Source organism: Triticum urartu, chromosome 7A (assembly GCF_056163025.1).
Source record: "Triticum urartu cultivar PI428250 chromosome 7A, HENAU_Tu73, whole genome shotgun sequence".
Classification (NCBI taxonomy): domain Eukaryota; kingdom Viridiplantae; phylum Streptophyta; class Magnoliopsida; order Poales; family Poaceae; genus Triticum; species Triticum urartu.
In genome coordinates, this window is record NC_141879.1 from 544,436,821 (window position 1) to 544,451,017 (window position 14,197).

Here is a 14,197-nt window from a genome sequence, read left to right on the forward strand (position 1 = left end):
AGGGCAGAATTCCGAGGAGGGCGAGATCATGCAGACGGAACAAGATCCGACGATGGAGCTCTCTATGGTCTCGATGGACCTCACCTTGCTCCATTGCCCCTTGTGCCTCCGCCCCTTGAAGCCTCAAGTGTATGAGGTTCGAATACACCTCCTCCGTTCGGCTGATTGAGTGTGAAGGTTTCTTGATTGATGTGTTGTTTGATTGATTTGCGCAGTGCAAGGGAGGGCACCTGGCCTGCGCGAACTGCCGCGTCGAGCGCCCCAGGAACCAGCGGCAGTGCCAGAAGTGCGAGTGCGGCAATGGCTTCGACATGCGGAACACGGCGGTGGACGCTGACCTCTCCTCGGTGAGGGTGGACTGCCCACACGAAGGCTGTGGGCTCTACGTCACTTACCACAAGCTCGTTGATCACCAGAGCGTGTGTCCGCTCGCGCCCTGCAAATGCCCTGTGCCCGTCTGTGGCTACGAAGGCCCGCCGCTAGCGCTCTCCCACCACATCAGCACCGTGCATCCCATGCCCATGCACAGGATCCAGTACGGCAAGGTGCTCCAGCTGCAAGTGCCACTGTCGGAGCCACGGCTCTTGCTGTTTGCGGAGGAGGACGGTTGCGCGTTTTTCTTGGTCGACGGCGTGCTCGACATCGGTGCGCCTATCCCCGTGTCGGCCATCTGTGTTAGAGTGGGGTCGTCCCCACTTCCGCACTACTTAGCCAAGCTGTGGGCGAACGGCCCGCCGGGGGAGCCCAAAGGCAGGACCGACGCCGTCAAGGTGGAAATGGAGGTGACAAGCAGCAAGGATCTCGGCGACGTCGCCGTGCACGAGTTGACCTTCTTCACAGTTCCGCCCAAGCTGCTGGCCGGGGCTAAGCTGGTGTCCCTCCACATTCAGATTGACAAGCTCACGTCCTAAATGATTCTACAGTGCCTTCTGTTTATCTTAGTAATATGCTAATATAGGGGTTAGCTCGGTCTACTTTAGCTTAAGAGATGGTGGGCTTTGGTGGCGATGCAGCAATTACTTCGACATCAGATCAGCAGTTAAAGTAATTTCCAACAGTCGAACGGATATTTTATGTCTGTTGGATATAAAGATCCTTTGGGTAAGAAGTATAACTGCTTATAAGAAGTAAGTATAACAGCTTATATGCTTGTTTGTTCAGGAAGTGTTGCATACTTGTGCGAGTTGACGCGACACATCAAAGTAGTACTACTAATAGTACTCCCTCCGATCCTAATTTCTCTGCGCATGAGGCTGGTCATAGTGGGAGTAACATAGGTAGTAACATAGATGCCACATAAGCAAAAAATGATGAGGTGGCAAGTAATTAATGAGGAGAGAGGCAAATAGAGAGCGGGGAGTAACTTAGACTAGTGTTATGCATATGACACTAGTCTAAGTTATTACCTTCATAATGCAAAGTAACATAATAGTAGTATCATAGATGGCTTCATTTATCTTGTCTTGGAAAGCGCTATGTTACAGTAACATATTATGTTACCACCTCTTATTAATTAGTTTCCACATAAGCAGAATTTTCTCGAAGTGCGCTATGTTACTACTCCCTCCATCTAGGTGTATAAGTCATCTTAGGTTTGCACCGCGACCAAGGTGGAGGGAAAAACGAGAGAACTTAATGTCTTTTTGCTAATTAATAGCATTGCATGCAATGAACTAACCACTGCATGTCATGTTTGTTATTCTCAAGTCATTAAAAGCATGCACGGCCCACATCTCTTATTGGTTGATACATCATGAAACAAGAAACGAGAAGGGAGTTAATTACCGTGCCTAAGTGTTTTGGGTTTATTTCGTTTTCGTAAGGTGACTTACACACCTAGAAGGAGGGAGTAGTTAAGTTACTCCCACTATGACTAGCCTAATATGTTACCATCACATAGCATTTTCCAATGCAAAATGAGTCTACAAAGTAATAAATGAAGACATGTAGTACTATGTTATCACATATATGACACTACCCACTATAAAGGTACTAGTAACATAGACCAGTAACTAGTCTATGCTACTCTCCACTATGACCAGCCAAAGTCGAGGCACGGGTACCAACGAGGGTCTGGTTGTGTCTATACTTGGACAACTCAACCGACTGCATGCGCACCAGGCAGACAAAACTCGTGTCGTGTTGGTGCCGTGTGCGGCCCACACATTAACCCAAACCTCGCGCCTCCATCTTAGCCTCCGCGTTTTAAACTTCTCAATCTCAAGGCCATGGAGCAATGTGAAACCTATGATAGAGCCAATAGGATGGTTGAGAACACTACAATTCGTAGCTACAGATGCGTGTGTGAGAGAGGACAAGTGCGTGCACCTCTTCTCTTCCTGTATAACGTATTAAACTCAGAGTCCAAGTGTATGTGGGTGGCATCGACCTAGGGAGCAGTGATGGTGCGTGCGAGAAGTCCCAAGAGATAGGTGTAATGCGTCTGAAAAAAAAGACTAGTCTATAGCTCGTCACGAGGGTATCCCTGTCGAACACCAAGCGTAAGATATGTATCCGACGGTGCCAGTTTTTGCACATACATAGCAGTAGAAAAAGAACTAGTACCATGGCATATGCTACACCACGGCCGAGAACATGTGCCCACGTTACACCATCCAAGAATAGTGCCGCATTTTGAAACTAGAACCGTCAATAAATTTTGAGCGCGCCTCGTCACATTCCAAATTACTACTACTACCACGCTATATTTAATTGCAAACCTGTTCACACCGATCACAACCTAAATGGTTACCCACTTAGGAGTGTATTAGTAGTACTCGGTTATAAATACTACTATGCCAAGATGACTGCACATTCCTCCTCAACTCCTCATCCACAAAAAACAATCAAGTCAATCAAGCCATGGCCAGCGTGAGTTCTGGGTCGAGAGATTTCCACCAGGGAGAGGCAAGCATGGAAGAGGAAGCACGAGAGAGGTCCCGCCTCACCGCAAAAGCAGCCAACATGTCCAGCCGCGCAGCAGTAGTAGCACAAAGGTCCCGTCGTGCCGTTGAAGTAGCACGGAGGTCCCGCCGCGCCATCGATGTAGCAGACTGGTCCGGCCACGCCACGGAAGCAGCATAGATGTCCCGCCGCACCACCGAAGAAGCACGGAGGTCCCGCCGCACCGCAGCGGCCTGGGAAAATTTCTCGCGGGCAGGCGAGGACTCTTACAGGCGCATGCATGCGATGGTCCATAGCTAGATGGATCAGATCTCCGTCTGGGCGAGGTTGCGGGACGAGGCTTCCGGCATCATCCGACAACTAGGGGAGGGCAATGCGAAGCTCCGGGGCGAGCGTGACCTACTGATGGCGAAGATCACCGGAAGGGCGAAGTAGGAGGAGGAGACCGCTGCCTTGTTGCAGAGGACGGGCGTCATCGTCAAGAAACTTATGGACGAGAATGCCATGCTCCGCATCGAGCGCAATAGGCTGGTGTAGGAATCCATGGATGCTGCCAAGCAGCATATTAAGGACATGAAACTGATGAAAGAGATCATCGCCTGCCGCGAGAACTAGTCTCCGCGACCTACATCGCATAAAGAAAGTAGAGATCAATGAGCCAGATTATTGTATGCGTCTTCCTTCTTCTTTTGCCCTTGTGTATTTCGGGCGTAGTCGCATGTGGCTTTTTTAATTATCTTCCTAATTATGTAAGACAATTATAATCCACCCTCGTCGTCCTTATATATATTCATCAGTCTTTCTATAAGTCGCAGTAGATGCTATATAGGTCCGTCGGATCTTACATCAAGATCCGTGCAAAATTTTCTTTTCATATTTTCTTTTTTCTCTATTAAATCTTAGTCGAGTGAGACATTGCCACGCCATTAAACAGAGGCTCGATCACCATTAATGGAGACCTCGGGAGAGAGGTGGACGGCAGATGGAGGTCAAAGGGCTCTCCTCCCGATAAGCACGTGCAGGGGTCTGATCGCACGCCTCCCGTACTCAAATAGCTACCCTGCACGGCGCATCCTAGCTAATACAAAAAGGGGACGCATGTCGGCACATAAATAGTAAATAGAACACCCACGGTTTCAATAATACTTGTGTTTTCGATTGTAACGCGACATCACTTGTTCCAAAATGACTTTGTTGATTGTTAGTGTGTGTGCCTTCGCAAATTGGACAGCAAAATTACCACGGCATGTTGGTGCCATGTCATGACACCAAGCCAAGTTTCATGATTTTCATGCGTGTTTCGGATTTACAGGAATTAAAAAACCAAGTTTCTCAATGTTTCCAGCTGAGCAACGACGCCCAGATGTTTGAATTTCATTCCCATTCTTGCATGGGACCTAGAAATTTACCCGAGGACACACATGTGATTTTTCAACCAGCTTTGGTGCACTGGAGCATGTGCTTGTATTTCAAATTTGAATTATGCACACAAAGGTGACACGTTCCCTCTCAGAACCACAAGCCTTCTTGAGAGAAGCTCTGGTTTGCAAGAACTTATACCAAAACTTGTTCCTATTCTGCCAAAAAAATTTATCACAGCATGGTAGTACCATGACATGACACCATGCCAAGTTTCATGATTTTCAGGCGTGTTTTGGATTTACAAGAATTTTAAAACCAAGCTTCTCAATGTTCTCGGTCGAGCCACGATGCCCAGATGTTTGAATTTCATTCCCATTTCTTACATGGGACCTAGAAATTCACCCGAGGACACACATGTGATTTTTCAACCAACTTTGGTGCACGGGAGCATGTGCTTGTAGTTCAAATTTGAATTATGCACATTAAATGACCAGAAACTCAATTAATGTATAAAAAGGCCAAAGGAACCCGGAATAGTTCCAAAATTTAACAGGGCACTCATGTAGTTCTATGTTGCCTCTGTAAAGAAACTCAAGGGGGCAATGTATATTGTTTCGCACTCAAAGGTGACACGTTCCCTCTCAGAACCACGAGCCTTCTTGAGAGAAGCTCCGGTTTGCAAGAAGCTTATACCAAAATTTGTTCCTATTCGGCCATTTTTTTTACCAGGGCATGGTAGTACCATGACATGACACCATGCCAAGTTTCATGAATTTCAGGTGTGTTTTGGATTTACAAGAATTTTAAACCAAGTTTCTCAATGTTCTCGGCCGAGCCACAATGCCCAGATGTTTGAATTTCATTCCCATTTCTTGCATGGGACCTAGAAATTCACTCGAGGACACACATGTGATTTTTCAACAAACTTTGGTGCATGGGAGCATGTGTTTGTAGTTAAAATTTGAATTATGCACATTAAATGAACAGAAACTCAATTAATGTATAAAAAGGCCAAACGAACCCGGAATAATTCCAAAATTTAACAGGGCACTCATGTAGTTCTATGTTGCCTCTGTAAAGAAACTCAAGGGGGGCAGCATATATCATTTCACACTCAAAGGTGACATGTTCCCTCTCAGAACCACGAGCCTTCTTGAGAGAAGCTCCGGTTTGCAAGAAGCTTATACCAAATCTTGTTCCAAATTGGCCCAATTTTTTACCATAGCATGTTGGTACCATGACATGACACCATGCCAAGTTTCATGATTTCCAGGCGAGTTTTGGATTTACATGAATTTAAAAACCAAGTTTCTCGATGTTCTCGGCTGAGTCACGACGCCCATATGTTTGAATTTCATTCCCATTTCTTGCATAGGACCTAGAAATTCACCCAAGGACACACATGTGATTTTTCAACCAACTTTGGTGCATCGGAACATGTGCTTGCAGTTCAAATTTGGATTATGCACATTAAATGTCCAAAAACTCAATTAATGTATAAAAAGGCCAAACGAACCCGGAATAATTCCAAAATTTAACAGGGCACTCATATAGTTCTATGTTGCCTCTGTAAAGAAAATCTGGGGGGGAGGCAGCGTATATTGTTTTGCACACAAAGGTGACACGTTCCCTCTCGAAACCACGAGGCTTGTTGAGAGAATCTCCGGTTTTGCAAGAAGCTTATACCAAAACTTGTCCCAATTCGGCCAAGAATTATATACATATGAAAACAGGGTTTAAATTATCCCGAACATCTCGCCACCTAGACCAATGTACTCTGATTTGAATTCAACATAAAATGAATACAAATATTCGAATTGGAGATCGTATGTTACATGTAGTTTATAGTGAAATATGATTACTGCTATATGCATGTTTTTGTTATCAAGATAATATTTAAATGATTGTATAACTTGACAACAATCGTATTCAAATAAGGAAAATTGATTCAAATTTAGTCCATATGGTAGACGACAATATATATGTTCATAGGGTGGAGTAAAATGTTCATATATGATGGAAGATCAAAATGTAGGATAACATCCATTATAAACCGCAAGGTCACCTAACGATATATTCGAATTCAACATAACATGGATTCAAAAATTGAAATTCGAGATCCCGGCATTTGTAATCATATAAAAAGGGACATGACTCTTTCTTTTGGTGGGAATTGATTTATTTTTTGTTGTTGTTGAGGGAAGTGCGAATCGATTTGGTACTGTACAGGGTAATCTTGTTCTCCCAATTTTTTTTGCATTTTTCTTGTAGTTTTTTCAATGACATTTATAGCAATATAGTAAAAGGGGACATGACTCTCTTGTGTCTTGTATGAATTGTTATTTTTGTACACGTTAAGTTTGTTCTGCCGAACAAGGAATCCACGCCTTGTTATCCCGAAATTTTAAGCTTGAGTATCTTTTGTCTCATCTGCTTTGAAACTACCGCCTCTTCAACCAGCGCCGCGCCTTGTTATCCCGAAATTTCGACGCGCGTGAAAACTCCCTCCTCATCCAAAATCGGTCCCACAGCCCAGACATGCGAAATCCCCCTTCTACCCTCAGCCAGAAATGTCGGCTCGATGTCGCGGTGTCAAAACCGGTGGGGGTATGCTGGTAACTTACCCTACATTTTGGACAAGCGCATCCCTAAGCCATGGCTCCCCCTACCTTCCCCTTCGTCCCCCCATTCATACACCGAGGCCGCCAAAACCCACGAAACCCCAGGCTCCTCGGTCGGCCTGTCGACCGCCGCCCATCCAGAGACTCTTCCCCGATGACATCGTCCACCACAACAGCGCGCCATCTCTCATCCACCGCACCGGATGAGGATCCGTCTTCGATCTCGTCGTCCCGCCGAATCAGCCGCCCCGTCCTCCACCTCCAAGGAGCTACCCCGATGTTCGCCTCATCTATCGCGCCACCTCCATCCCCACAGCGCCGTCTTGACCTGCCCCACCGGAACCACAACACCCTCACCAATTCCTCCGATGAAGCCGAGGCCAACTCGACGCCACCAAGGAGGTGCTGCACTCACCACTGCATTTTATCTTTTATTCGATCTCACGGGGCTGCCGGTGTCGTGGTTCTAACTCTGACAGTGATGTAGGGGGGTAAGTATGGAGAGGCAAGATCTCAGCTATGGAGAAGTTGTAAGCACGCAAGGTTTACAAGTTCGGGCCCTTCTCGGAAGAAGTAATAGCCCTACGTCTCGGAGCCCGGAGGCGGTCGACTGGATTATGCGCGTGTGAATTACAGGGATGCGAACCCTTCATACTGAGGAGGGGGGTGGCTTATATAGAGTTCGCCGGCCCCCTCCTGCCCTCAGTAATGTAGGGTTTTAAGGTACATTTAAGGTCGAGCGTTACTGGTAACGCCCCTAATAAAGTGCTATAATGACCATAAAGACTACTTAACAGCTGACCGTTTGCCTGCGGAGTGACTATAGGCCTCCTAGTAGTCGAGTGGTTGGCTTCATGGTCGAGTGATGGCTTCTTGGTCGAGTGTCTTGAACCCGTCGAGTGGGATACCTTCAAGTCGATTGAAAGGTGACTTCTCCTAGGGATGTCCCAGGGTAGGGCTCTTTGGACAGGCCCGTGCCCCTACCCTAGGTACATGGCTTCATCATTAGCCCCCGAATGGATCGAGGTTAGAGTGGGGAAAGAGTTGGAGATCTTTCCGACTGGTTCTTTGGGCTACGTGAGCGCCTCGTTTTGGGCCAACCATCACGGATGACGTCACCAACCTCTTTCAGTGGCCTTGACCCATTCCAGGCCTTTCGTCGAGTGAATTTCTTTATGTGTGACATATCGAGTGTCGGCGCGAGCGGGGTCTTCTGTTTTAACAAGTTGTTCTGCGGCCCGCGGGTGTCGCGGGATTCGGATTTCGGGAAGCGCGCAGGACGGGAGCGGCCGCAGTAATCAGAAGCGATAAAGTGGAAGCTCCTCAATCCTCGCGTCGCCTTTTTCGCCACGTACTACGCGCGCGTCTTCTGCGGGGTTTGACTGGATAGCCTAGGCCTACCAGTCAGCCACTCGGAAGCGGCCCCTTATAAGTTGCCGGCTCGGGGTTTCCAAACAGTGCGCTTCCTTCTTCCTCTCTCCCTTCGTGAGTTCCTCCGCCACCTCCGTTCTCACCCTAGCGCCGCGGGTCCGTGCAAGATTTGCCGGCGACGATGGCGAAGGACAAGACATCTGCCCTGGAGCGCGCGAAGAAGGCGGCGGCGCAGGGGAAAGGGAAGAGGTCCGCTCGGGGCGGATCCTCCTCAAGGTCTGCTCTGCCCCGAGGCTGGATCCAAGGCGATTGGATGCCGTCGGTGATCCGGCAAGAAGATCTCGACGACATGGTTGAGGGGGGGTCATTCCCCATGAAGCCGCGCGTCTCCCGGGGAGAGAGATTGAACCTCAGCCCCGCGACGGTGAGTGCGTGCTCCTAGCCACCCATGTCGACCGCGGGTTTTCTCTGCCGCCCCATCCTTTTTTCAGAGCTTCCTGAACTTCTTCGGAGCGCAGCTTCACCACTTCACTCCCAACTCCATCATGTACCTCGCTGCTTTCATTTCCATGTGTGAGGGTTTCTTGGGTTGCTGCCCCCATTGGGGTCTCTTCAAGCACATCTTTACCTGCCGTTCTCAATCGGTCAAGAAGGCCAAATCGAGTGATGAAAGGATGCAGGTGATCCAGCTGTGCGGGGCCTGGCGATCCAGACGAGGGGAAAGGGTTGCTTTCCATCTATCACTTTCCCGGAGTCGGTCCGTGGCTGGCAGGCGACCTGGTTCTACTATCAAGACCAGGCGACCCCAGGACAGTCGACTGGTCTCCCCCCTTTCTCACTCGACCGAGCTGAAAAACCTGCTTCTCTGAAAGTGGCGCCAGAGGAAAGGGCCCAGGTCAAAGTGCTGGCCGGTCGAGTGGTTGAGCTTGTCCGTGAGGGCGTGACGGGTATGGATTTGCTGGAGGTCTTCCTCCGGAGGCGCATCCAACCGCTCCAGGCTCGTGACCACCCGATGTGGCTGTACTCGGGTCTCGACGACACCACTCGGATCCACCCGGAGGAGGTCACTGATGAGATGCTGGAGGGGTGGCTGTCGAGCATCACAGGAAACAAGGACAACCCCCGAGGAGCCAGGAGGGTAATTCCACTCGACAACTCGTATGACGTGGACCAGGTATGTCTTTATGCTCCTGACTAAGATCTTGTTTTTCTTCATTGGTCTTCTTTGAGTTGGTCGATTAACCTTTGTCTTGTCTGTTGTTTTTCAGGCGACTACTGAGATGTACTCGACGCCCAACGGGGCACAGGGGCCAATTGAGGAAGGGGAGGCGAGCGGAGGTGAGAGCGGGGATGATCAAGGCGAGTGGGAGTCCGACGGTGAAGGAGAGGGAGGCGACGACGTCGACTCCAGCGAAGAGGAGGAGGAGGAGGTTGACCCCCCCCCCCCCCCCCGCCCAGAGGGGCGATCCAAGCTCACACACGATCCAGCGTGGGAGCGTGGTAGGGCGACTGCTCCTGTTGGGCAGTCGTCGAAACGCCCTCGGACCTCTTCTCCTACGCCGACTGGAAAGGCTCCCAAGCACCCACGCGCAGTGCCGTCCAAGCCGCCCAAGGCTCTGCCCAAGATGAAGATGGCCGTCCCCACCATTTCTAGGTAATAATAAAACTTGTTTTCCTTTGTCGACCGTGGACGGATCCTTGGTCGATCCATTGAGCCAACCGACTGACTTTCGAGGCTTGTAGTGCTGCTACTTCTGATATCTCCGCCAAGGACGACGACCAAGAGATGGAGGATGCTGTTACCTCCAACCCTGGTACGATTACTGACGTTCCGCTTTGAGTCGACTAAACATTTATTGCAACCCTGGTCGATTGAATGTTTCCCTTGTAGCCCCTCCTCATGTTATCGACCTCCCGGATGACGACGACAACGATCCGTTGAGAGTGAGGAGGCACAAGAGGGCGTCGGCTGACAAGACCCCCCAATCCGCTCCGGCGTCTGAGGCCGTAGCTCGGGATGGTGGTGACACCACTCGGGCTTCTGTGACCTTCGCCATTCCTCTGGCGAGTGTGCGGCCCTCGACGTCGACTGCGGATCCGTCTTTGCTTTTTGCCGCATACCCCGTCCCTGAGGACCAAGCGGCTGCTGCAAAAGAGGCTATACGCTAGGCGGGGATCATGATGGAGAAAGTGAAGGTGGCTCGGGAGGCCAGCCAAACAGCTTATGACGCGAGCTCGGCTCTTCAGAGCAATGTCCAGGTCAGTCGACTCAACACCTGGTCTGTTATGATATGCTGTTTGAAGGATCTCTTTTCCGAAGATCTTTGTATCTGTACACCCACTGGGTGTGTCTGTCAATTCTTGGACGAGTGGGGGCACGCTAAGTGCACCCACTGGGTGTAGTCCCCGAGACTACGGTGGACTGCTGGCAGTCGACTGTAGTCTTTATATTGTGTTCATGTAGCTGTATTTCTTCACTCGGTCTGGTCAGGCCATGTCGAGTGGGACTGTATCCGGTCGACTGCGGGCAGTCGACTCTTTTTTTTTACAATGGGGGCACGCTGAGTGCACCCACTTGGTGTAGTCCCCGAGACTACTGTCGAATGTTCTTGATTCGGCTGTAGTCTTAGAAACGTCATCATTGTCTCTTGGTTGCTCGGAAGCAACTTGTCTTGGACGTCTGTCGACTGATTTTTCTTTTTACAGAAATCTTGCGAACTTGTAGCTCGCTATACTGAGTTGGAGAATCAGCAGATCCAGCTCAACCTTAACTTGAAGCTTGCTCAGGAGAATTTGAAGAAGGCGCAAGTAGAAGCAAAAGGTATGGTTGGTGAGGTTCTCCATTCTTAACGGGTGGCTTTTCTTTCTTGTCCATTCTTGATGTTGGTTCCACTCGATGCGCCGCAGATAAACTAGAGGAAGCTCTGAAGAAGAAGGATCAAGATCTTGCAAAGGCATAGAAGGAGGCCTCGAGCAAAACGAAGCTCGCAGAAGAGAAACTGGCTTCGGTCGGAACTCTTGAACAGGAGAACTCCAGACTGAAAACTGCTCTCGAGACAGCTAATCGAGAGTCCAGTCGACTGAAGAAAGAAAAGATGGCTCTGCACGACAAGGCGGGTGAGCTGGCGGGGAAGGTAAAAGATCTGGAGGCTTATCTCGGTGGATTCGCCAAGAAGCTGTTCGTCATGCTCGAAGGTAATTATTCCAACCCGGTTGTCTTGTAGTTACCGAGCCCGCGTACGGCCACTGTCTTATTCTTGAATCGTGTTTGCAGAATTCTGCCAGAGCTTCGAAGAGGAAACCAGTCGAGTAGAGCCAGGCTTGGATCCCGCCAATTCTCTCGTGAAGGACGAGGCTGCTATGAATGTGCTCCGACTGGAGTCTCGTGTTACCAGCGTTGTTGATTATCTTGGTCGGCTGAAGGTTGCGATGTCGCGGATCGACACATCACTCTGGCCTAGAACGATGCTTCAGAACGACCTCGAGTCCCTGATGGTCCGACTGGATGAAGTCCCGGGTCGAGTGGCGGAATGGAAGAAATCTTCTGCTAGATGTGGTGCTGATGTCGCTCTGTCTCTGGTCCGCGTCCATTGCAAGGAGGCGCGAGAAGAAAAGCTGGCCGCCATCCAAGTTGCCAATACCAGGAAGCGCAACTTTCAAGACTTCATGGAGACTTTCATTGCTGCTGCCACTCGTATTGCAGACGGGATCGACTTGTATGAGTTCGTCGCCCCTTCCAGTCCTCCTCCTAAGGAATGAAAAACTTTTATGCTTCACTTTAAATTTGCCTCGGAATGCCAAGTGGATTTGTACCGTTAAACTCCACCGAGCCGAGGGCTCGAGTACTTTGACCTAAGGTCTGGGACCTTTTAGGCTTTATCTGATCTTGATTTCTCGTTGAATATCTTCATGGTTTGATTCGTCAAGTGAACTTGATCTTCACTCGGAATAACCTTGTATTTGCAGCGCAGCTTCGAAGGAGAAGGTAGCAGTCGACTTGCGGATTGGGTTGTGTCCTGTACTTAGGAAAGCACTGGGCTGCAGCTAAGCCTCCGAGTGAGAGGTTTGCTCTCCACTCGATAGGATTTTTAAACACTTAGGCGAGCGCTGGGCTACAGCTAAGCCCCCGAGTGGGAGGTTTGCTCTCCACTCGGTAGGATGCTTAAACACTTAGGTGAGCACTGGGCTGCAGCTAAGCCCCCGAGTGGGAGGTTTGCTCTCCACTCGGTAGGATTTTTAAACACTTAGGCGAGCACTGGGCTGCAGCTAAGCCCCCGAGTGGGAGGTTTGCTCTCCACTCGTAGGATTTTTAAACACTTAGGCGAGCACTGGGCTGCAGCTAAGCCCCCGAGTGGGAGTCTGACTTGCCACTCGGTAGGATTTCTAATCACTAAGGCGAGTGCTTGGACTGCAGCTAAGCCCCCGAGTGGGAGGTTTGCTCTCCACTCGGTAGGATTTTTATATACTTAGGCGAGCGTTGGGCTGCAGCTAAGCCTCCGAGTGGGAGTCTGGCTCGCCACTCGGTAGGATTTCTAATCACTTAGGCGAGTGCTTGGACTGCAGCTAAGCCCCCGAGTGGGAGGTTTGCTCTCCACTCGGTAGGATTTTTATATACTTAGGCGAGCGCTGGGCTGCAGCTAAGCCTCCGAGTGGGAGGTTTGCTCTCGACTCGGTAGGATTTTCAAATACTTAGGCGAGTACTGGACTGCAGCTAAGCCCCCGAGTGGGAGGATTGCTCTCCACTCGGTAGGATTTTTTCAAACTTAGGCGAGTGCCTGACTGCAGCTAAGCCTCTAAGTGGGAGAACTTAGGCGAGTACTGGACTGCAGCTAAGCCCCTGAGTGGGAGGATTGCTCTCCACTCGGTAGGATTTTTTTCAAACTTAGGCGAGTGCCTGACTGCAGCTAAGCCTCTAAGTGGGAGAACTTAGGCGAGTACCGGACTGTAGCTAAGCCCCCGAGTGGGAGGATTGCTCTCCACTCGGTAGGATTTTTCAAACTTAGGCGAAACGGATTCGCAGCTAAGTCACCCACTGGGGGATTTTGTATGCAAACAAGAGTGACAGCAATTATTGGGACACTCTTGTCTTTGGTAAAAATGAACTGCAGAATTTTTTTCTTATTACATCTCGTCCAAGGGAGAACTCAAGTGTAAAAGGGGCAGAGCAGTTCCGCATTCCAAGCTCGTGGCTCGTCGATCTGGTGATCAACATTGTAGAGGTGATATGCTCCATTGTGGAGGACTCTGGTGACGATGAAGGGGCCTTCCCAAGTAGGAGCAAGTTTGTGTGGTTTCTGTTGATCCACTCGGAGGACCAAATCTCCTTCCTGGAAGGCTCGGCTCTTCACATTTCTGGCATGGAATCGACGCAAGTCTTGCTGATAGATGGTCGATCTGATCATAGCCATTTCCCTCTCCTCCTCTAGGAGGTTGACTGCGTCTTGTCGGGCTTGTTCTGCTTCGTCTTTGTTATAAAGCTCGACTCTGGGGGCATTGTGAAGTAGATCACTCGGCAGGACGGCTTCGGCTCCGTAAACCAGAAAAAATGGCGTTCTTTTGGTCGACCGGTTCGGGGTGGTCCTCAGCCCCCACAAAACCGACGGAAGTTCGTTGACCCAAGCGCCTGCTGCGTTCTTGAGATCACGCATCAATCGAGGTTTCAATCCTTTGAGAATCAGACCATTTGCTCTTTCAGCTTGTCCATTTGACTGATGATGCGCGAGCGACGCGTAGTCGACTCGTGTGCCTTGAGAGGCGCAAAAAGCTCTGAACTTGTCTGAATCGAAGTTTGACCCATTGTCAGTGATGATGCTATGCGGGACCCCATATCTGAATATCAACTCTCTGATGAAACCGATAGTAGTGCTGGCATCAAGATTTTTGATAGGCTTGGCTTCAATCCATTTGGTGAACTTGTCGACTGCCACAAGCACATGCGT

General features: G+C 49.6%; 1 protein-coding gene across 1 annotated transcript; it reads left to right on the plus strand.

Annotated features, from left to right (window-relative positions):
* The first annotated feature begins 515 nt into the window (after positions 1-515).
* LOC147960352 (uncharacterized) lies at positions 516-911 on the plus strand. The gene has a single exon (XM_087536299.1). It carries the CDS (start codon positions 516-518, stop codon positions 909-911), a length of 396 nt encoding a protein of 131 aa, XP_087392425.1.
* Positions 912-14,197: the final 13,286 nt, after the last annotated feature.

What these genes read in the sequence shown, in the direction of transcription:
- LOC147960352 (XM_087536299.1), top strand. Translation starts at nt 516, where the DNA reads ATGCCCATGCACAGGATCCAGTACGGCAAGGTGCTCCAGCTGCAAGTG.